Genomic DNA, 24,439 nt, shown 5'->3' with positions numbered 1-24,439 from the left:
ATAATCAATCTCCAGAATGACATTCGGCTGAAAGCACATCAGATGGACGAAGATTTCTGGAAGCTATTGGACCCAGATAAATTCAAAAACATTCNAGACTTACTGATGAACACCTCAATGACTCAATCAGAGTGAATTTGTCAGGATACACACCCCAGTACAGTGCTCTGGTGGATGCTATGCAGTGCCAGGTGACACCTGGCACTGCATAGCATCCACCAGAGCACTGTACTGGGGTGTGTATCCTGACAAATTCACTCTGATTGAGTCATTGAGGTGTTCATCAGTAAGTCTTGTCCTGAATTCGGATTTGATAAAGTTTATATCAGAAAATGCTGACCCAAATAAGCAGGACAGTTTCATTGCAGCAGTTTGAATGTTTTTGAATTTCTCTGGGTCCAATAGCTTCCAGAAATCTTCGTCGATCTGATGTGCTTTCAGCCGATTGTCATTCTGGAGATTGATTATCTCCTGCTCCAACTCTGAAGCACTGAGACTGAAAAGGCTGGCCAGTTGCTCAGACATGTCAGTAACATCCACGATGTTGATTGGGTTAGCAAGGAAACTTGCACAGGGCTCAAGCTGCTTAAAGTCAAGAAACCTGTCCTCAAATTCCTGCCCAAGCTTAGTTAAGCAGTCACAGTACTTTGATAAGTCAAGAAAGCCAGCAGCAGCTTTATTCTCCTGCAGTACTTTTTGAACAGAGGGGAAATTATGCAATTGATTTCCCTTTACTTGCTGGAGATATACACAGATTTGCTTTAAAGGCCTTTACAGCACTAATCATGTCACATACTGTTTTGCCATTGCCTTGTAGCTGGAGGTTAAGCTGGTTTAATTTTCCTGTCAGATCAGTCAAAAAGGCAAGGTCAAGTACCCAACCAGCATCAGATAAGATGGAGATGTCCTCCCCTCTCTCTTCCATGAAGAGCTTTACCTCATTCAGCAAGGAGAGGAAGCGCTGTAGGATTTTCCCTCTACTCAACCACCTCACCTCAGCATGGAGAAGGAGATCTCCATATTCAGCTGACAGTTCCTCAAGAAAAACTTTGAAGCTCCTGTGTTGTTTTGCCTTTGCTCGGATAGAGTTTATTATTTTTATCACAGGTTTCATGAGGTGATTGAAGTCCATAACTTTGGCACAAAGCGCTTCTTGGTGAATGATGCAAAGGTAACTCAGGAAACGTGGGTAATATGGATCTGACTTACAATTTGCGATAAAACCGTTGTGGCGACCTCTCATAGCCGGGGCTCCATCAATTGTTATGGATACAAGCTTCTCCATTTGCACGCCTTTATTTATGAAATAATTCTTAATAGAATTGTGCACGTCCACACCTCTTGTTGTTGTTTTGAGTGGAAGCAGTGTCAGAAATTCCTCTTTCGCCGTAAAATCCTCAAACACCATCCGGATAAATACAGACAGCTGAGCTTTGTCGCTCTCATCCACCGAATCGTCACACTGTATGGAGAACCACTTGCACCTGACCATGTCCCGCTCCAACCAGTGGTGTTTTTTCCTGGAGGCCAAGGGAAGCCAGGCTTCCCCTGTTTTTTCGAATTGTAGTTATAATTTTAATAAATAAATGAAAACACTTTGTTTAGTTTCAGAAATTCTTTGTTGTGTGTTGCTGCCGGTCCATCTCTCCCCCATTCTCATTGAGTATTTTACAAAGAGTGAAACAGCGCCCCTCTAGGTGTTATGGTGAAACAGTGCCAATGCCCAAACTGGAGCTGTGTACAGCGAGGAACAAAGGAGCGAATCGGACGTAAAACGTTAAAGGTCTCCTGATTTAGTTTGTGAATGAATGCTTATTAGAGTTTCGGCTGGAGAGTGCGTGCGGACCTGTCGGTCAGCTAACAAGCGTGTGTAAGTCCTGCATCTGTATGATACAAATGTGTGTAAAATGATACCGGGTGCTGTAATCACTCATCTGGTTACGTTATTACATTGACCACCACACCCCCCGACCCGAAATAAAGGACGTATTATTGGCTTCCCCTAATTTTTTCCCCACGCCACACTACTGGCTCCAACTGTCCCATGGCATCCACTGACAGCGCCGACACTCTCCTCGCCACAGTGTTGGGTCCCAGTTGCACATCGTCAATGGCAGACATTATCTCCGGCTTGCTCTTGTGGTCTCTGAACAAAGTCTCTGCCATAACAGACATCGCTCCCTTAAGAACACCGCCATCAGTGAAAGCTTTTTTGTTCTTTGCCAAATACTGAGCGACTCGGAACGATGCTTCTGTAGCGAGGCTAGCTTTCTTGGCAGGCTTCGTGAACAGTGACTGCTGCCTTTGTAGCGTAGCCTTTAATTGTTGTAACTTCTCAACGCGAAGGCAACTGCCGGTGGGATACTCCTTTGAAAAGTTTTCGTGAAGTTTTGTGAAGTGCCGCTCCAAATTTCCCTTCTTCCCCAGCGCAACACTCGAGCCACAAATTAAACACACACACACTTGTCTTTGATGCTCGTAAATAAAAATTCATGTTCCCACTCGTCATGAAAGTAGTATATTTTAGATTTCTTCTTTGACGGACCTTCCTCCGTTGTCACGACTGCATCGTACATCTCTTTTTCTCTATCTTTATTACTCTCAAAATATACTACATAAATAAATATTTCTCAACATGTCAACTGCACTTTAGCCCCCTCTGGTGAGCTACTCGGAAAAACATCCGCGAGCTACTGATAGCTCGCGATCGACATGTTGGCGACCCCTGGTCTATAGCCTGCTGACAATGCCCATTATAAGGGGATACTCATCATACCCAAAAGATAGAATAAAAACAATATACTTTACCACCATCGTCTGTTGTGAGTTCAATAAACGTATGTGACGGGGTAGAGGAAACAGTGTTGCCTGTGGTTAGGGCGTTGTTTTTTAAGTTAACTATAATTGCAACCAGTGTTTGAGCTTGTCACATTTTAAAACCACCAATGTGATAACACAAGCTCATCATTATTAGCTCAGAAAGGAAGTTGTCTATTTTGAAACTCTGTTAAGCCCCAAAGACCCCTTCGGTGGGTCTTTTTTTTTTTCACGACTGTGTCTCAGGGCATCTTAATATTTAAGAACCTATTAATGTGTTATACCAGATTAACGGGAAGAATCTCAGCTAACTGACGATACAAACCATTTTTACCAACACAAGTCTCATAAGAAGCATCTAGATGACCCCTGAGCGAAAAATGCTAACGCACTTTGGCACAGAACTCAAGATAAAGATACCCTTATTACTTATCGTAACTGCACATACAAGATATCCGATCAAAGCTGAGGTGCCACAGATTATATAGGTATAGTATCATCACTGAGTGATCCGAACTCACGAAAGGGGAAGCAAACACAGACATCACAACACGTATCTGTATAGCTTTTACGGGAGATCGTCTCACCGTAGCTGTCAATCTGATCAAAAGACGTGTTCAATGGCATTAAAACGAGAAAAAACGCGGCTGAATCGGTTAATCCATAGGTTGATAATGTGTCTGTCGCTTTGATTTTTTTTTTTTTAATCCATAATTCCATTTTTATGTAAAAATCGGAGAGTAAAAGTTAGCTGCTAATGGTAGCCACCAGAGTTATCGCGGCTTCCGGTTTTGGCTATGCGTCAGTCTCTCACACACACACATTACCAAATAAGGAGTATGTGGGAGTTCCCCTCGATTCCATTGGCTCTGACGGTTAGAAAGAGATATCAATCATGAAAATCGACCAAGAGATATGGAAAATCCACCCAAATGACCCCAGAAGTGGGTCTTTTTTGCTAAATCTCTCTAAAAAGGTCAAATTGCACTTGTTTTGCATCAATCTTGATACAGGGTACTTATATGTTGTAGTTTAGATTCCTAAAGCGTTTAGTCTACCATCCCATCATTCAAGGGTGGTTTTCACTATAAGTAATTTTATTTTTTGGACGGACACAATAATTTACTTATTTTTTTTACTGTGTTCAATCTGAATTTACTTTAAAATAGAAACATCTATATTGATTCTGACACTTCTACATCCAACTCACAGATGTAACCTTGCTTTAAGAAAAAAGATTAATAAATATATGGTCATTTGTTCTGGGAATGTCATTTTCGAGCCTGAGACCTGAAAAACAGGCTCGGGGCTTAACAGGTTATCAAATGAACACTTATGGACAAAGAGCAGATGTTGGACTAATTAGGAAAGCTGTAACATTCATGTTTAAATGTCTGTCACACTGCATATGATATTCAACTTAGCTTGAGCTCATAGATGGCAAAAATGTTTTTGTTGTGCTCCTAATTAACCTGCATTTACTGAGCATACTACAGGCCATTTGAGATTGATACAGATACACTTTCTGAGGTGGGATTAAGTAGAATTTTGAGATGGTTGTACTTTTTTCATTGTTATGCTACTTTGTTATTTTACTCAACTACTATTTAGAAGTAAATCGTGTACTTTTACTCCACTACATTTAATATCTTTAGTTACTTTGCAGATTTGGATTAACGAAGTGACATGTCACTTAAATCAGACTTTAGTTAAACATGGAGTAAATCCACAAGCTACCCTGCAGTATACAAAGTTATTTAAACGAGCTGCACCTTTACCAGCTTGCATAACAATTTAATGATCAATCATTGTAATCTAAACATATCATACATATTATTCTGAAATTGATCAATCTGCATAATAAGTACTCCATGTATATTTTGATACCAATACTTTTGCTTGAGTAACATTTAGAACGCAGGGCTTTTACTTGTAACAGAGTACTCAGACACTCTGGTAATTCTACTTTTATTGAAGTACAAGATCTGAGTACTTCTCCAACCTCTGCTTGCTTTTAAGTTTAATTGAGATGTCTTTAACTTCAGTATAGATCTAAAATAATCCCAGGGAACACTTCCAAATCAAAGTCAATATTTCAGTTGGGTGCACTGTGTAAAAAAGTAAATACTTTTTATTAGTTAGGTTTTTATTAGTTAGGTTTTTAATGTATACTGGAATTTCATCTTAGTTCAGGAACCAAGTTCAGCCCAAACAGATTCAGTTGATAAAACGGAACACAAAACTTCAGACGACTCACATCTTAATAGAAAACAATTTATTTTCCCCTATTCACAGAAAATTAAATAAAAAGATACGTTGGATAACATCCCATCTGCACCACAGTTGAGCAAAAAATAAGGTACTACATTGAATTCAATTGCCAGCCTTGATATCAGATTGAAAAAAAGTTATGAATTAGTTTTTCCACATTCTTCCCTAAGGTATGCACCAAGCATAGCAAGCACCGACCCTCCTTCAGTCCAACCACAACATCAGATTTGACATAATCAAATGGTCCGCTATAAAACAACGAAAACAAATTATTCTTTAAATAAAAAGAAAGGAAAAAAAAACTTTTAAAGTCCAAAAGAAATTTGTGCACTGGGGCACAAAAAAAAAAAAATCAGAAACCAAATAAATTAATAAAAACAAAACTGTCACATGTGTATCAAAATAAAAAAACAATAAAAAAAAAAAACAACCAGTGGACATCTTGCATTTGAATTTACTTCTGTATATCGCTTAGTGTATCCCAACATGGTGAAGAGTGGTCAACTCTTAACCAATTCTCGTGGCCCAGGAGCTGCATCCTTCTGCGTGATTCAGGCAATTAATTCTTCACCGGTTGCTGCTCCAAGAACTGATGTGTCGAGGCTGTGATTAGCAAATGGCCGCCTCCAAACTCAACGCTTGCCTTCAGGTAAACTCGGAGAAGATGCCATTAGTATCCACCCTGTAAGGTGTTAAGGAAACTTAACCCATCAAGTCAGGAAATAGATTTGGACTTTTTGCCATAGTGGGATTTGAGTGGTGATAACTGGCAGGCGAAGGTTGAAGCTCCAAGTGGCCATATTAACTTTCCTGACATAACTTTATTGTAGGGCTGGTGCAATATTACATCTAAGCAGTACTCACGTACTCACCTTTATAGTAAAAACACCAACAAGAAAACAGCCATACACACTTCCATTACAACCATCCACTATGGACAAAGACTAAAAGATAAAGCTGGATAAAGACCACCACTCTCACATAAGCTAACCAGTGTCAGGGGAGAACCATTTGGACTCGAAAGTCAGTGTATTCCCAGGCAAATCCTACACAGTATTAACGGGTGAATATATGGCAACAACAATCACTAGTTTGATCAGAAGCTGGAGAAGTACCTTATTAGTCCAGCAGAGTGACATTGCCATTGACAAAGCTCTTATAAGGTAGATCCCTTCAAATGGATCCATTATAAAAATTACTTTAAAAAAGAAAACTGGAGCAAGACTGAGAAGCATGCAATGACTATGACCAGGAGCCTCGATGGCACGAGCAGCCGCCATTTCACGAAAAGCTTTGGTCAGAAAGACGGGGACTCTCAAACACAGAAGTGGATTGATAGGTTTACAAAGATCCAAAATACTGCAATTAAGATGTCTCCCTCTTAAATCCTATTCGATCCATCTTAGGAGCTACATTATAAAACTAACTCTGTTAAGAAGCCTCATGTCTTACCTAGTCATTTTACCATTTAATATCATTACGCTTACTTCAGCAAGCCATTAACAGTCCTAAAATCACTTATCAAAAAAACAATGTCTAAAGATCAGTACATTATTACTGTTTCTTACATTTGAAATTCTCAATTTCTTACAAAAAGAAAAAAGTGCATTTATATGAGTAAGAACCAATTCATTTTTGGTGATGTCTTATCGCTCTCATTTAGTCTGTTTTCGTGAAGTCTCTTAAAATGAAGCAACAGCAGCAAAAAGGCTTCTCAACTTACCTACAGTATTTGAACTCTTGATGCAGAGGGATTCTCCAAACAATCAGATATTAAGCTAATTCCTGTATTCATCTGCCTAGAATTGGTCTTCACAAGCACAGCCTCCATTAAACTAAAAGGGACATTGATTAGTCAATATGTATGGATGGGAGGACAAACGAACCAAGCACCTGACAGCTTCAAACTGATGACAATTACTCTAATAAGAAATCAAGTGAGCAACAAGACCAACATTCACTTAAACATGCGTCACTTAAGAGGTGATCATATGCCATGCAATAGCTTGGTACTGCGGTGGTAAAACCTTAGTCCTACTGCGTCTTCTTTAGCCTCAAACGAAGAGGAAAACAAGAGGCCTATGATTGGAGAGGAACTCAGTAACTGAGGGAAGAGGAAGGAAATTAAATTCAGCTAAATGTACATGTGAAAAGAGAAGACTCATGTATATGCACACCAAATGGTTTATGCAATTTCTTAGTAAAAGGTGCAAACTATTTGTGCACATTTCCTGCATCGTTACTTAGTAAAAGCCTCTTTTAGTTTAGCCTCTGGCACGAGCCTGATTAAATCACATCTATGTGTGCGAGTCTACGGACTACGTGCATGTGGTGTTTGGGACTGTGGCACCCTACGCTGGTTCAGATCATTCCTTTTTATGTACCTATCTGCCAACCCCCCCTCCCCTGCCCTCCCAGCCGTCACCCATCATAACAAAATAATCAAATGGAGGAGGGGGCGGTCGAAGCCAGCCTCACCTACCTCACCTAGGATCCCTGTGGGCGAAAGTCACTTTAGAGTGAGTTGGATTTAGTGAGGCGTTTAACCCGAGAGGTATATGTATATCCCCAGTTTACCCTCCCACACCCACCACCCTCCTCCCACCCTCCCTCCCTCAGAGAGACACACAGGGTGCGGGGGGAAAGGGGGCTGTCCGCTGAGTGGAGGGTCAAAGCCGGTCACATCCCTCCAGCTCGTGTTTCTCCCCACAATCTGGGCAGTGCAATGAGTTCCCCAGTAACCCTCCCCTACATTAACCTGGGGAAAAGAGAGAGGAAAGAAATTAAAATCAGATACGAGAAACTGAAGAGCTTATATTAACTAGAGAATACAATTCCTGAAGAAATTGCTAGTGGGAATGCTTAATGCTGAAAAGCTGACGCTGAACTGCTATGCTGAAATGTTATGTGTAAGAAGAAAGTGAAGAATTTAGAATGAAATTATACATGAACACTGGGGGCTTGAATGTGTGATAGAAGAAAAAGTAAAAAGGCTTGGAAAAGCAGCAGAATATTTGAACTGCTAACTTTTGAACTAACTTGATGGCGAGTGATCTGTCGCCATTGCAACGGCATTTGATGACACCCCATAATACACTTAAATGTGTGGATGGCTGCATCTTTACCAAACCGGTGAAGGTTTGGGCCGTTAGGAGCATTTTCGCTGAAGTTATGAGAAAACCGTGTTTCATGGCGAGCCTTGTGTTACCATGGCAACGGCATTTGAAGAAACAGTCACGTAGATGTCGTCAGATGGCCTTTTAGCACATGCGAAGTTTCAGCACTTTGACGATTTTCATAAGGAGTTATAGCAATATCGTGTTTTACGGCGAAGGATGCGTTGCAATGGCAACAGCTTTTGAGAAAAACTCACTAATGGCACATAGACATGTTGAAGGCTGGACCAATAGCCATCAGGAAGTCTGGTGCTGTTTTGACCATTTTCATATGAGTTACGACAACATCGTGTTTTATGGCGAGGGATGCGTTTCCATGGAAACGGCACATGAGGACAACCGATAATTGACAGCCATTGAGGGCCGGACCATTAACCATTATCTGAAGTTTGGTGCTGTTTTGACCCTTTTCATAGGCGTTACGACATTGTGTTTTTTGGCGAGTGTTGCGTTTCCAAGAAACAGCCCATGTTGAGATCTCAGATTTGGCATAGAGCAGTTGAGGCATGGATCGGTGATATACAAGCGAAGTTTGGGAGACGATCGGATCCATTCGAATTACAGCGACATCGTGTTTTATGGCGAGGGATGCGTTTCCATGGAAACGGCATATGATTACACCCCATAATTGACAGAGCTGTTGAGGGCCGGACCATTAACCATTATCTGAAGTCTGTTGCTGTTTTGACCATTTGCATAGGTATCAAAGTTACGACAATATCGTGTTTTTTGGCAAGGGATGTTCCATTGGAGTTACAGCGACATAGTTTTATGGCGAGGAATGCGTTTTCATGGTAACACCACATTATGTAACATCAGATTTGATGTAGAGCTGTTCAGGGCCACAGTATTAACCATCATGTGATGTTTGGTGGCGTTCTGAGCTTGTCAGTTGGAGTTATGACATCATCATGTCATATCTCCAACACACAGGTGTTTATGTTTGAGCTAGGGCCGGGACTTTAACGCGTTAATGAAGATTAATTAATTACACAAAAATTAACGCGTTCAAAAAATTAACGCATTTTAATCGCACTTATTTTTGCACCGCGGAACGTTTCTCACTGGATGAGTTTCAGGGGTACCGATTATACTGGAGCACCAACTAACGTTCATNTCATGACTTCAAACAACAACAAACCACAGTGAACAATAGTCAAACACGAACGAACAAGCTGATGAGACCGCTTTGGTTGGCCCGGTGGATGGGACATTTTGTTTTAAAAAACGGACGGATGGAAGCATCGATGATAGCAGGGTTGTTTGCAAATTATGCAAAAAGGAATTCGCATATCACCGCAGCACATCAAGCCTCAAGTATCACCTCAATGCAAAACATATAGCAGCTAGCGTGGAAGCTAGCCCGACTCGGAGTACAAGGACCCACACCCAATTCGCGTTGATCAAACAGTGGCCTATGCAACAGAGAGATTTTATTTTTCATCAGGATATTGGAAGAATAGGAGGGATTGAGGTCAATCACTGGCACTTTTTTATTTTATTTTAAATGGTACNCCTTTATCTGCTATGACGTTATTTTTGTGCGGACAGGAGTAGTTATCCGTTCTGTTCATGGTTTTACTAACAGTATCAGTTTGTAGTTATTACGGGCACCATCTTTCAATATGTGTATTACAATGTATACTGTGTTACAATTAAGCATGCGCAAGCAATAACGTCATAGAGATTCAAACGAACAGCATTCAACCTAAATTTGTTCCCTACATTAAAGGTCCAGCCACAGGTAGAGTAAACTTTCTCCCAGTTCTCCATCATTATTATTTCACTCACCAGTGGAGGAAGGCCTTGCGGCGCGAACATGCGCCCAGTGAATTTGCTCTGAGATGCCGCCTTGAACAGGCTCCGCTGACCATGTGCCCGTTGCTGTTGCCGATGGAAGTTGGCCGCCATCTTTGAGGCCACGGGAGGGGTGGAATGTCGCAGACGGCGCGTGTTCTGGGATCACTTCAACGAACGCTCAGCCTGCCTGTTTCTGTTCTGCTGCCATTCAACATCTGCCCTCAGCCAGCTTCCTTCATGGAACATTGCCGGCCTCTGAAAGATGGCCGGCGTTACGTTGAGCGGCGTAGGCTGGCCGTGGCCCGCCGGCGTCACAGGCTGCCATCATGTTCTTGAGTCGGAACATCTGCCTGGTTTCGGTGAGCCTTCAGGAACAGTCAACGACCTGCAGCGAAGACACGACCATCAAATATCATATTTAAAGCATCAATCAAATTAACATTCATGGATTAGCATTAATTAAAATAATCTGTAATAAATGAATAGTACTATAAGCATCTCAAAATGTCATTTTACCCAGAGTACAAAGGCAATAAAATTCCTTCTATTCAAACTTGAGGGTCTGACAGTCTCTCTACCTGTACTGCTGGCCGCCACGACTGGTCAGCGGGGCAAAGCCCGGAATGAAGAAGTGCAGTCTGGGGAAGGGCACCATGTTGACGGCCAGTTTCCTCAGATCAGCATTGAGCTGGCCGGGGAAGCGCAGACATGTGGTCACCCCGCTCATGGTGGCTGAGACGAGGTGGTTGAGGTCTCCATAGGTGGGGGTGGTGAGCTTCAGCGTGCGGAAACAGATGTCATACAGCGCCTCATTATCAATGCAGAAGGTCTCATCTGTGTTCTCCACCAGCTGGTGGACCGAGAGGGTGGCGTTGTATGGCTCCACCACTGTGTCTGAAACCTGAGGTCGGGGGAGGGAGAAGGAGTTGCATTAAAGCAGAAGTAAGAGGAGAAAAATAGTTAATGTTGGAGTATTTTGGTGTATTATAAGCACCTTAGGCGAAGGCACCACACTGAAAGTGGTCATGATGCGGTCTGGATACTCCTCTCGGATTTTGCTGATGAGCAGCGTGCCCATGCCCGAGCCGGTTCCTCCACCCAGGGAGTGTGTGAGCTGGAAGCCCTGCAGGCAGTCACAGCTCTCCGCCTCCTTCCTCACCACATCCAGGACCGAGTCCACCAGCTCGGCTCCCTCAGTGTAGTGACCTTTAGCCCAGTTATTACCAGCTCCGCTCTGGCCTGTGTCACATGCAAACACACAACTCTATCAAAGCTGTGGTGTCAACACATCCTGGGTCTACATTATAAAGGAAGTCATTATACTTTTGCAGGTACTAATTTAAAGAGTTATGAGTGAAACTAGATCAGGGCTGCATAATATACGGAAAATATACGCTATGATAGCCATATATATATATATATATATATATGAATAATTAATCAAGATAAGTATAAACACATTAAAGCATACTGCTATACATAGATATACTGCTAAAACACAAGAAAAATGCTTGTTGAGTTAAAAACATTATGTGATTTTTTGTCATGGAATTTTTTTGTGTTGCAATTAAAAAGAACGATAGTTACATTTAAAATGGGGGTTTTCTATTGTTAATCTCTGTGAACTCTTTTTCAATTAAATTGTTCAATTATCATTAATCACAGTATGGCAACTTCATCAACCCAGGATAAAACAAAATAAATGTTCATAATCTCACCAAAGACAAAGTTGTCTGGTCTAAAGATCTGGCCAAAGGGACCGGACCTCACTGAGTCCATGGTGCCAGGCTCCAAGTCCACCAGCACTGCCCGGGGGACATACTTTCCACCTGGTGATCCGAACACAAGACAATACATTTTTCTAAATTAAGTTTTTTTTGTTTCCAAAGCATTGTACTATTACTAAAGCTACACCCAGTTTGTCTTTATTCCTCTTTTAATTAAGTTTAATAACATATTTTGCCTTTTGACTAACTGAATTATTTTTTACAATTGTTTTTGTTGCATGTTAATACAGTCAAGTGTACACAGTAATTGATTACATTAAAAGCTTATAGTTTCTTGAAAATATAGGTCTAATTGATTAAATTAAGTACAATTCTAAATAAACAAAGTTGCTCTCTAATATATCTCCACAGAATATTATAAGAAGTTAAAGCGCTATTGTTGTTTGAGACAGTATTATTATCTGGAGGTTTTGTTGACTTTTGCCGTATCCTGGAAACTGCGACAGTAATTAGGAAGGAGAGCCGAGCATCGCCCCATTGTAGTTCCAGACGCTTCCAGCGGAGGGATCCGCCGCTAGGTGGCTCCGTTAGGCCGATTAACAATCCTTCCGCGTTGTATAGAGTTACCTTAGTTACATCTTTATTTAACTAGATTACCCAACTGTAGCTCGCGGCCAAAGAGAAGCTAACCTGAAGCCTCGTTGAAATACACGTTAATTCGCTCCAACTGCAGGTCGCTGTCCCCATGGTATGTCCCGGACGGGTCGATGCCATGTTCATCGCTAATCACTTCCCAAAACTAGAAGAGAATTGAACACAACAACGGTCAAAATAACTGATAACTAGCATGACTTAGCTTAACGAGTAGGTAGCTATCATTATAATTGTTGTTAACTGGGCTAATCAGCCCACCCAAAGAAATGTAAACATCCACGCACTTTATGAATGACTTAAGAATTCACTTTTACATATAAATTACTCTTACTTTAGCTCCAATTTGATTTCCACACTGGCCTGCCTGTAGGTGCACGATTTCCCTCATGTTGGTTGAATTAAAAACGCTCAAACGCCTGAAAAAGATAAAGTTGTTACTCTGTAGTGATCCAGCTACCAACTAACTGGAGAGGATGGGAGTGTATCAATCTACTGTTGGCCGATTAACGCGATAGGTCCAAATTCATGTCACTCAAAGCTCAGCAGTCATCTTATTGGTCGAAAAACTTGGTTTAGAGTTTTGACTGGTAAGGGGGCTAGGTTGTCTTGGTAACACAACACAACAGCGTTTCAGTAGAGGTACTTTGCATGTATAATTCTTAATTTAGTAGTTTGAATTAAAAAACAACCTATCTTACATTTTAGTATTCATTTTATTTTCTTCTCTAGTACACAAGCCTTCCTGCTGCTCAAATAAAGAATAGATAAGATAGTCACAATTTGTATCTATGACAATAGATACAAATTGTTTTGTGCGTTTATAAGGTGACTAGCAGGCTACACTTCAGAGGTAGTACGGTAGGCCTAGATATATCAACCAGAAATAAACAATACCGGAGGATTAACAGCTCAGTGTGCAATGCTGCTATGGCGCTGCTGCAATGTAGGAGATTGTGGGGCCTTCTGCATGTCTGTACACAGGGCAGAGGCCCATTGTCTCAAAATCAGCACCATTAGTTGGATATTCTACTAATCCCTCACGCTAGGTCAGTACAGAGGAAGGGGAATTAATAATCTATTTAGTCACAAGAGGGTGAAAGAGGGCCTAATAGCATTTTATCTGATGCACAAGGTTTCATTTGGCCAGTAATGTAAGCTTGTATACATATAATTTGTGTACTATATTTACACTTGAAGAATTAGACTGGCTGAAATATAAGAAATGAGTTTTCAGACAGAAGATGCCCTCTGTCTTCAATGTTGTTTTTCGGATAAGACAAGAGGCTAAACAGAAAGGAATTAATGTATGGGTCAAAAGTATAAGCTTGTTTCTGTTTTAGACAAAATACTAGATAACCTACTTTGGAGGTTCAAGCATGTGACAATGTGTGTACTTCAATTTGATAGTTTAAAAGGGTGCTTAAAGAAAAGTGATTTAATCTTTTTAATTACAAGTATTGAAAGTACTTAGTAAATGAGTGTTCGATCTGAATCTTTAATGTTGTTCAAAATCATAATTTTTGAGATAGTTACGGAGTACCCTTTTCTCAATCTTATTGGCAGCAATTGGCTTCAATTCAAGCTAACAAATGAGACTACTTCATAAGTTCAGTAAATAAATCATTGGTCATAGTTCAGTTGAGCCAAAAGTAACACCATTTGGAACCAAATAATACATCTTTATTAAAATCACATTTGATCCCAATTTACCACTACAAGCACATCAGGAATATTATAACAGAGACAAGTTCCTGACACTATGTGTAGCTTTTAGTGTAAACTATGATTTTTTTTGGCAAAAGAATAACACTGCACATCAGACAGTAATTGTCACATTCAGTGATTAGTCCCCTGGTCTGGTCACTGTTACATTATCACAAATGAATACAGCAGCAGAATGAGAAAAATAAAGCACGTTTTGAACATTAAGCCATGTAAACATGTCACAGAAGAGGCACAAAATGCAAATCGGTCCCTTGAACTAAGCATAATATGACTTCTTTAATTAACTGTTGCATTGGGAGAGAAAAAGGTTGTTATGGGCATCTAGGCTCCATCTTCATATTCGCCCTCCTCTTCAAACTCGCCCTCCTCCTCAGCAGTGGCGTCCTGGTACTGCTGGTACTCAGACACCAGGTCGTTCATGTTGCTCTCAGCCTCTGTGAACTCCATCTCATCCATGCCCTCGCCAGTGTACCTGAAACAAGGAAATGTTACTCACTGCAAACAACTGTCAATATTTATGTAGAAAAATTAAAATTCCAATTTGTGTTTTTGTATTAGGAGAGATTTGGGGTTATGAAATGACTGATGCATACAATTGTCAGTAATAATAATTGCAAATTGTTTTTTTAAACGTTTGGACATTCAGTAGATCGAACAATTAATCTAGTAACATTTTGGAAGAATAATCAATTTGGAGTTTTACCGCAGTATCATTTGTGTATACTCGTGTAACTCAAACTACACGCTCTGGCAAGGAAGCAGGGCTTATATCCATGTAGATGCCCACCAAAAAAAGATATTTTGCCATGCTTAATTGTACACGTATACATTTAATACACATATTAAAATGGTGCCGTAATAACTACAAACTGATACTGATTAGTAAAAACCATGAACAGACAGATAATACTCTGTCCGCACAAAATAACGTCATAGAGATAAAGAAAGCATTCAACTAAATTGTTCCCTACATATAAAAAGGTCCAGCACAGGTAGAGTAACTTCTCCCAGTCTCATCATTATTATTTCACTCACCAGTGGAGGAAGGCCTTGCGGCGGAACATGGCAGTGAATTGCTCTGAGATGCGCTTGAACAGCTCCTGAATGGCCGTGCTGTTGCCGATGAAGGTGGCGGCCATCTTGAGGCCACGGGGAGGAATGTCGCAGACGGCAGTCTTCACGTTGTTTGGGATCCACTCAACGAAGTAGCTGCTGTTTTTGTTCTGTGCATTCAACATCTGCTCATCCACTTCCTTCATGGACATGCGGCCTCTGAAGATGGCGGCTACCGTGAGGTAGCGGCCGTGGGCGCGGGCGACAGGCTGACGCCATCATGTTCTTGGAGTCGAACATCTGCTAAATGAAAGCTCAGACACACGACAACACAGAAAGACCATCAAATATATAATTCAACACTACTTGATTGCATTATTAAAATCTGTAATAATGAATAGTACTATACATCTCAAAAATGTCATTTTACACAGAGTACAAAGCATAAATTTTATTCAAATTAGGTCTGAAGCAGTCTCTCTATGTACTGCTGGCCGCCACGACTGGTTCAGCGGGGCAAAGCCCGGAATGAAGAAGTTGCAGTCTGGGGAAGGGGCACCATGTTGAACGGNACGTTCAAGCTCGCAAAGTGACTCGAGGCAACATTTCCTGTTAACATGGCATAAGTCAGTCTTATATCTGGACATGATGAAACACCCAGCTCATTGATTTACAAAAATCAATGAGCTGGGTGTTTCATCATGTCCAGATATAAGACTGACTTATGCCATGTTAACAGGAAATGTTGCCTCGAGTCACTTTGCGAGCTTGAACGTAGGATCATTTCTGCTTATCATATTCCATTGAGACACTTTGCTTCAATTTAACTTCTCAGCAGCTTAACATATGCCAATGTCTGCTGGTGCAAAATGCAAATGTGTGTCCTTGCATTGACTTTATATGTAATAGAGCAGCAAAAAACGATTCGCTTTGTGTTTTTGGGAACATACCATTAAAGACATTTTAAATGGAGGTACACAGTTGATTGAGGAAATGTCCAACGCTTACCTGGATGATGCTGTGCATGTGTGGGATGAGGCGGTCGACGCGGACCTCCAGTAACATGACGAGGGCTCGGCACACGTTCTTTCGAACCTCAGAGTCCTCATCTGCTGCCAGCGCAAAAAGACTCTGTTTTTTGGGAGGGGGAAATAACACGTTGGGATGAATACAAGAAAATGTTTAACAACGAGGCAAACTCTACTTTCTCTGGACTGCTACTCAAACGCAGCAATACAGTCAGATCAAGCTTCAGCTATGCATAGAGCCTTAGCAAATCTGGATCAGAAAATATAGGAACATTAGGTATCATTGTATATCAATGAGCTGGGTGTTTCATCATGTCCAGATGCGATACAAACTTAAAAGTACAACTGCAAGTTTAAATGTAAAAAGCCTGTTATGGAAAGGCTCTCCCAGGTGAAAGATTACTCCCATTGCCATCCCAGTCCTGTATGTATTTGTCATACAGTGAAACTGAAATGTTTGACAGTAAACCTTCGTAACACTCAGCGTACCTCTATGAATGTGTCGATGTTGTCCATTAGGGCCTGGGCTCTGCCGATGATGAACTGGTTCACACAGGCGATGGCATGAGACCTGCAGGGACATTAATAAAAAGTTGAGTCACTCAGAGGGATGGATTAGTGATAGTTTGGCAGAATGCATAATGTGACAGCTCAACAACCTATGGCAAAAGCAACATTAGGATTGGTTTGAACTTGTATGAATGTGTTTAAAAACACCTCATCTTGCATAGGGCATGTTTTAGTGTGAGCACAAAATTATTAATTTGTGCTTTTGAAAATAAAGAGTTAGATCACAACAATGCGGCACAAAAAAAATGTTGAGTCGGCAATTAACTATTAAGTTGCAACTCAGTGTGATTTCTAAAGTGGTAAAAGGGTGATATCTGGATCAGACAGTATGAATACGAACACCTTCATTGTAAGTCAGACGTTATATTGTGCATCACATCCAGAAAATAATGACAAACACCAATCAGAGTGAGCCTCTTTCCCTCCTGTACCTAATCTTGGGGCTGCAGTGCTTGAAGAACTGGAGGAATTTGGGGATCATAATGTTGAGAGGTCTGTTCAGAGCGTCGCTGTCGAGCAGCTCCGAAGAGTCCTCGCAGATCTTCTGCAGTGCTCCAAACGAGCCCTGAGACACGGACATACACAGAGAGGCTGTCAAATCAAACGCAAACATACAGGGACACAGAGGAGAGAGTGAGACTGCATCATAGTATACAACCAAAGCACTGAACACAATTCATTTAAGTCACAAATGCTAAACTTTGTCTCAAGTCAGTTATTTTTCACAATGGGAATTTATAAATGTCTCACAGACTTAAAGGTGGGGTTGGTAAGTTTGAGAAACCGGCTCGAGATACACTTTGTTATATTCCATGGAATGCTCTTAACATCCCGATAGAAATGAATATCTGAAGTGCTTTGACAAAAAAACAAACATCTGTGGAAGCCGTGGCGCTGTAAAAAGCGCGACCAATCATCTGAGCCGGCCCGGCTAAAGTAACTGGATGGCCTACCTGCCAGTCAGCCTTCAATCTGTGCACACACTTATCTCGTGCCCTCATTGGTCATGTGCGCGTCGGATGTGTTGGAGGAGGAGCTCTGTGAGGAAGTGGCAGATTTTTTCCGGCTGTGTATTTCCAAATTCTAGCGCACTCGAGCTGGTTTCTCAAATTACCTACCCCACCTTTAACTAAAACAAAAATAAATGACAGTCGGAAGTAGGAGCTGACACATAAAAAAACGAACAGAGATTCAATTAAATATCACTATTGAGCAACAAGGCTGAGCATTGGAAAATCTGGATCAGAAAATATAGGAACATTAGGTATCATTGTAAATCAATGAGCTGGGTGTTTCATCATGTCCAGATACAAACAACCAGCCTTTCATTGGTTAAAAACAAAGGAAGAACACAGCGGAGCAGCATGGGTGCAGACCTCGCAGGTGTTGTAGTCCTCCGAGTTGAGCAAGTTGCAGAGCTGAGGCAGCAGCTCAGGCCATGTTTGTAGCTCTCCTTTGGAGGCAATGGTAGTGATCAGGATGCCTAGAGGAGCGAGAGAGAAACGGGGGATGGCAGACGTCAGATAGGGATTTATAGTTTACAGGATGCAGAGCGGCTGCAGCTGCTCTGGATCAGACAGTATGAATACAAAAACCCTTCATGTGCATTCAGATGTTTTAAATGTTTTTATGCATCATCTCCAGAGGGCAAGGGGAGGAGTGTGAGTGTCGAGGGAAGCTAGGCCACAAAAGTAATTTTATATCACACTTGAATAAAACAGACAAAACAAAAAACTCACCAATGGTAGCACGAATGAGCGGCGAGGGGTCGCCGATGTTGTTGAGACATTCCTGTTTGATGAATTCAGCAACGGTTGGGGGGAAGTTCTGGTAGTGGGCCTTAACATTGTTCTTCAGTATCAGACCGCTCAGAGAGCGAGTCGGCTCGTCTGCGGAGAAAATAAACAAAAATAAGTTTAAATAAAGTTGAGGGTGGTTAACAACCCATCAACAAAATGTGTCTATATTTAAGAAAGTTGAATTTAGGATTTTGCATATCTTTCCCTGATAATACCCATTTTGTTTTTTTATTATATTGGGCTGTCAGCAGAGCCTTGGTAAATATGGATCAGAAAATATAGGAACATAAGGTATCATTGTAAATCAATGAGCTGGGTGTTTCATCATGTCCAGACACTAACAACCAGGCTGCCGGCCATATGACTAATTGACTTAAGTCTTAGTCGACTAACACTAAACAACCAATTATTTGACTGATCTGGGGGGGGGGGGGGGGAGAAGCCCCACTTTTCCTAATAACCAGTCAAGATGCAGAATAGACAATATTCCTGTCGAGATACCAGTTCTACCTAAACTCATACAATCAAAGTTTTGTAACACAAGTGTAAAGTAGATTCTGTTGCATTTCTAAGAACAATTTAAAGACAAAAGGCCTTTCAAAACAGGAACAAAATAATACCATCACAGCTGCAAAATTGACAAACTAGACTACAGTACAAGTGTGTTCAAAATGGCAAAAAAGATCTCTGGGTCTCACCTTCAGTTTTGAGTCGCGTGAGTACAAAGATGAGATAGTTGTTGAAGTCGGGGAATTGGTTGAGTTGTTCAAGTTTCTAGCATGGCAGTTAAGGATAATTTCATATTGAATTTTCAAGTCAGGTGACTATCCTTTGATCTCTATACCAAGCAATGTGTTTCACAACTGAACAATATTAAAATGGTTTGTAGAACTACAAGTTCCTCCCTATGGAAAAAAAGACTTATGCAGCTGATGCAAGTTTCAGATATAGGAGCTCCAGTAAAATCCTAAACATGTGGATAACATTCAACTCTGATAACATGGCAGTAGTAAAAACAAATAAAGAACACTGTGCGGGTTAAAATCCCTTTGCACTAGCACTAAAAACATTGATGTTATTGGACAGGCAGAAAAATAATATTGAAAACTAGCTTTATTAACACCCAGATTGCAGTGAAGTAGGATACTTGTTGGACAGCTCTCTGTGTGACTGTGTTGGGGGATTGTGAGTCTTTGAGCAGTTGGAGGACCTGCTGAAGTCCCTGCTCATCTGGCTGCCACTCCATCCTGAAAAACAAACATGTACAAAAACCAATCCACATTAATGTATTTCTATACACATAAAGAGAGTATTCACACAATATAAAATGTTTACATAGAAGTAGTTAGTGGTTTTTGGATCAGACAGTATGAATACAAACACCATCACTGGCAGTCAGATGTTTTTTTTTATGCATCATCTCCAAAAACTATGTGGATGTTTAGGAAATACTGAGGCAATTATCTATTTTATTATGGCTTTTAGCAGAGCGAAAAGAGTACGACTCAAATTTGTTTACAACGACCCAAATACTTGTCCTTCCAAGGACTACCTCTCCTATGAGATCGCATTGCAAAAATAAATTACGTACATTTGATTTAAAAACCCAAATCAGAAACTGAAAAAGATTCCATGCGATTTTTTTTCTTCCAACAGGGGGAACAGTAACATACAGATCAACTATTAAAAAAAAAAGTTTGGCTACTTTTGATGACATCTTTAGTAATCACTTCTAACACAATTTGATGGCTCTATGAAGACTTTTTTTTTTTTTTTAAACAGTCATTGCAATACTCTACTAAAAAGGGTCCATGTTTGATATAAAATGTTATAACTAACAGACCCTTCTTTGTGATACATGTTCAGTCAATCAACCAGTTTACTAGATGATCGAAGAAGAAAGGGAATAGCCTATGGGCATGTGTAGGAAGAAGTTGCACATGTTGTAGAGACTTTTCAAGCCACTCAATGAAATACCTTTCTTTAAAAAAAAAAAGAAAAAAAAGGGGGGGGTCAATTCTTAATATACAAAGGTTATATAAACCTCTGCAGACCCTACTTGGTGTCACCGTTTCGGTCAGTCAATCAGTTCCAAGATGATCGAAGAAGAAAGGGAATAGCCTAAGGACATGTGTAGGAAGAAGGTGCACATGTTGCAGGTTCAAGGCGGACATAGGGGCCTACTAGTTAGCTACGGGCTAATTTTAAGAGACAAGAGCAGTGCGGAAACGATAGGCCACACAAAGTGCCAGCCTGCCAACACATACAATTATTAATGCACATCGGATTGGGGCACACAAAAAAAACAGGTCATTAGACAACACGACTAGCTAAAATCTTTGTGACCCGGCTTAGCCGCTCCAAGTTAATCCTCCCCCACCCCCGCGCCACCCGGTCTGCTGGTCTAAGTTAGAGAAACGCTTTGTGTCTCAATATCTTCCCTCTACATTCCACACCGTCTACGTGGATGGGACACTAGCGATTTAACAGAGGAGTGGTATTCATCCGGGTTTTAGTAAAGTTGTCGCGAAATAAGTTAGCTATGTAGCTTTAGCTGGGCCGCCATGTCCGGTCTATAGCTCGCAGTATGTGTGGTTTAAACCAATTAACGCATATTTGACTGGCCTGGTTGGCAATTGATAAGCATATTGTCGGTTATCCTGAACATATCGGTTGTTAACGCACAGTTTTAGACGCCTTTACACAGTTGTCTTGGTGCTGGTAAAGTTGCCCTTCTTGCTCGGGCCTGGTCGACAGGCGCAGCCCCCGACTGGTCACAATGTGCCCGGCATAAAAACAGAAAAATACCAGTCTGCTATCAAAATGAGGCCCTGTACCACCTTGTATGTTAAGAAGAACACAACACCTAAATGTTAAAGTACGCCATTGCGTTCAATACGTGATTCACAGCCAATACTGGGTTCACATTTGGTGAACACGTTTTGGCAAGCTGGCGTTAGCTGCTAAGCCTTGAGCGGTTTTCAACTGGCGATGCTAATGCTACTAGCCTGGCTATGTAACGGACACTTGATATTTGTTGTATCTGAAAACCTTACCCGATAAAACGGCCTCGATGTTAAATGTCTCTAATATAAATGTTTTGTTAAAGTACAAGCAACATACTCTACGTACAATATTTAGTTGAAAGTTGAGTTTTCGTACTGGGCCGCTGTCCTCCCCTGCTTCGTAGCGGTTCCTCTTGTTCAAATGAGCACACCGATTGAAATTGACCTATTGCGGCTTCCGTTTAGTACCCATTTTCGCAAACTACGCGAGATTACAGAGTCGCTTTTTCAAATGTTTATGATAATGATTAAAAATTAAGCACAAATCATAATAATAAATACATATGATGGTACGGATTAATTAACATAACGGTAAATGTATATGTTATAAATCATGAAAGCATTTACAGGATGCGGGTGGTGTTTTGATCATGAATTAAAGGAATATTATAACGTTTTCATATTAAATAAAGTGTGTATTAGTTAGGCTACAATTCAAATGTCTTTATTTACACATACAAACCATGTAAAAAATGCAATATCATGTAAAAGATGCAATATCAAATGTGCAAGGAAATGTTAAGGATTAAAGACCAGTTTAAAAAGGAAGTGGTTACATTGCCTTACTAGAAATATATCATGAATTAACTCCAGATATCACATTTTAACATTTACATTCAGTCGGTTCAAAATAGCAAAAGTTCCTGTAGATCTTAAATTGATTTTTATGTTTATGGGCTTTTCTGCTTTACATATTAACACATGATCAAATGTCCAACATTCACAAGCTTATCTGGAAGTTAATAATTCAAATTGAACAAAAACATCCTCAGCCAACGGATAGGGCATTCATTCAGGGACACCTGATTAGAAAAACTACGTTTTAGCATGGCTTTTCCTTTTAAATATCCATACTATACATACTAACGCAACGCAAATGTACTTACATTCCAAACAGTATCCTGAGATACTTATACATGTCATTATGTGTGGTGCTATCATCACAAATGATTCCTAATTTACTTTATATGTAGGGTCCAGTCTGGATTAATGTGTCGACCATAAAATAAATACTATTTACTGCACCCCCAGTAAATTGTCAGTTTGTGGCCACATGTGTTGTTTTGCCTTACCCACAACAATGGGGGCCTACATTTGAGATGTAATTAAAAAAGGAAATGTAAGGAAAGGGATTGCCATGTGCTTAATAAGTAATATTTAAATATAGAAGTCAGGTTAGAGAGAAAAACTGCCTGACTGTGATAAGCTTTGGTACATTTCCAATGACCTGCGCCCACCCTCCTGGGGCGTGCAGAGATGCTACTGAAACCTTTCCTGAGGGTCATGGTCTAAAATCAAATTTCTACATTGAACATGTCCTGCACATTTCAAAGAAAAAAGAAAAAACATGTGAGATGAATGTCGATACGTCAATGACACTTAACCCAAAATTGCTCCCAATGGCTTGTGTGTAGTCTCCCTGAGCAGGTAGCACCTTGTATGGAAGCCTATGCCTCTGTATGAACGCGAGTGAATGGGTGAATTCTGACTTTGAGCTTTGAGGGGTCATTCACTGTCTAAATGCAATCCATTCAAATGCAGTCCATTCATAGAGAAAACATCAAACTCTAAGTTCAAAAGTAGTGGGCATAAAGTGCTTTTCGTAGCCCGACATTGACTGATCTTCCTCTGATGAGCTCAAGCAATCTTCCCCGTTCTCCTCCTTCCTGTCCCTCTCCTCTTCGGAGTCAACCATTTTGCTGTACTCTTCTCTTTCGTATCTATGGTCTGCCCTGTGACACTCCTCTGGGACAGCTTCCTCCCTCTTATCGTCTTGACTGTCCATCTGTGAACACTCATCTCCGATCACTGGCCTTGTTAATCCTTCAGGGTCGGAGGCTTTTTCCAGGGAGGACTTAATAACCCTGCTTCGGATTTCCACAACCTCCAACAAAGAGATCTTGGGATGTGGCTCAAAGAGGGGAATGCAGATCCAACCCAAAGAGTCACTAATCTATTGGAGATCAAAGACAGAACCAATATTTAGCCAGGCTCTTCTGTTATGTTTTGGTTATACACAATCCAACTAGTACTTGACAACCTAACGTGAATTGTAGTTGTAAATGGGATAAGGTGATACCATTGGATTAGCAAAATAATAACATAACTCAAGAACAACAATCAGTTTAAATCATTTTCTGACATACTGTAAGAAGACAAATTAGCAATTTCTTTGTCAATCTCTTACCAGGTGCTTGTTTTTGAAAATGTGGCTGTTACGGGCATCTGGCACTTTGTAATAGAAACTTGGAAGACACGCTTTGTTCTCTCGCCCAAAAATACTAAGAGACAAAAGGGATTAGAAACAAAAAACAGTATAAGACACCCATATTCAAAAAGAAAATATGAACATGAACTGTCATACAAATATGTATAGAGGATATACATATTTATACATATTTGTATACATATTTGTATATTTGTATTATTGTATTTGGGATTGTTGGAAACGTTATTGCGATCTCTCTGGCTGTACAAACACATATAAAAATTGACATTAAAGTTGACTTTGGACTTACTAGCTTCAATATTCACACATTGGATAACACCAATACATGATGTATAACAGCTATGCATAACTCAGAGGACAATATAGGTTGAGCAATATGAAAAAAAACAATGACAAGTTGTTAAAGATGAATATCTTACCTGCATAAGGCAATGACGAAGCATATCACAACCACAGAAAGGACTACAAGCACAATTGGTAATATTCGGCGGGCTGCAAAAGAGAGTGAATGGGGGGGGTGGGGG

At 40.6% G+C, this 24,439-nt stretch overlaps 3 protein-coding genes across 3 annotated transcripts; all 3 read right to left on the bottom strand.

The window, feature by feature from the left end:
* Positions 1-10,363: 10,363 nt before the first annotated feature.
* Positions 10,364-12,912, bottom strand: LOC104944630 (tubulin beta-1 chain-like). The gene is made up of 6 exons (XM_010770201.1): positions 12,777-12,912; positions 12,482-12,590; positions 11,783-11,893; positions 11,059-11,303; positions 10,643-10,965; positions 10,364-10,449 (listed from the first exon to the last, which is right to left on the bottom strand). The coding sequence occupies exons 1-6, from the start codon at positions 12,831-12,833 to the stop codon at positions 10,389-10,391; spliced, it is 906 nt and encodes a 301-aa protein (XP_010768503.1). The 5' UTR covers positions 12,834-12,912; the 3' UTR covers positions 10,364-10,388.
* Positions 12,913-14,103: 1,191 nt separating this feature from the next.
* LOC104944620 (tubulin beta chain-like) lies at positions 14,104-15,560 on the bottom strand. The gene is given in 3 exon segments (XM_010770190.1): positions 14,104-14,642; positions 15,206-15,477; positions 15,479-15,560. Coding segments are annotated over 3 exon segments (468 nt in total). The 5' UTR covers positions 15,524-15,560; the 3' UTR covers positions 14,104-14,491.
* A 171-nt stretch (positions 15,561-15,731) lies between these two features.
* Positions 15,732-21,833, bottom strand: LOC104950577 (transportin-2-like). Its single transcript, XM_010777118.1, has 9 exons — positions 21,753-21,833; positions 19,768-19,867; positions 19,319-19,394; positions 18,561-18,710; positions 18,198-18,304; positions 17,253-17,386; positions 16,741-16,822; positions 16,232-16,354; positions 15,732-15,767 (listed from the first exon to the last, which is right to left on the bottom strand). The coding sequence occupies exons 2-9, from the start codon at positions 19,864-19,866 to the stop codon at positions 15,732-15,734; spliced, it is 807 nt and encodes a 268-aa protein (XP_010775420.1). The 5' UTR covers position 19,867; positions 21,753-21,833.
* Positions 21,834-24,439: the final 2,606 nt, after the last annotated feature.

This window comes from Notothenia coriiceps, unplaced genomic scaffold, assembly GCF_000735185.1.
Source record: "Notothenia coriiceps isolate Sejong01 unplaced genomic scaffold, NC01 NC01_scaffold00000339, whole genome shotgun sequence".
Lineage (NCBI taxonomy): Eukaryota > Metazoa > Chordata > Actinopteri > Perciformes > Nototheniidae > Notothenia > Notothenia coriiceps.
This window is presented reverse-complemented; position numbering and strand designations above follow the sequence as displayed.

Excerpts from the sequence above, each read along its gene's own strand:
- LOC104944630 (XM_010770201.1), bottom strand. The coding sequence starts at position 12,833 with ATGAGGGAAATCGTGCACCTACAGGCAGGCCAGTGTGGAAATCAAATT. Across the intron at positions 11,894-12,481 it reads GTATTTCAACGAGGCTTCAG|GTGGAAAGTATGTCCCCCGG; the intron begins GTTAGCTTCTCT and ends TCGGATCACCAG. Across the intron at positions 11,304-11,782 it reads ACCAGACAACTTTGTCTTTG|GCCAGAGCGGAGCTGGTAAT; the intron begins GTGAGATTATGA and ends CATGTGACACAG.
- LOC104950577 (XM_010777118.1), bottom strand. The coding sequence starts at position 19,866 with ATGGAGTGGCAGCCAGATGAGCAGGGACTTCAGCAGGTCCTCCAACTG. Across the intron at positions 18,711-19,318 it reads CACGCGACTCAAAACTGAAG|ACGAGCCGACTCGCTCTCTG; the intron begins GTGAGACCCAGA and ends TTTTCTCCGCAG. Across the intron at positions 18,305-18,560 it reads GCTCATTCGTGCTACCATTG|GCATCCTGATCACTACCATT; the intron begins GTGAGTTTTTTG and ends TCGCTCCTCTAG.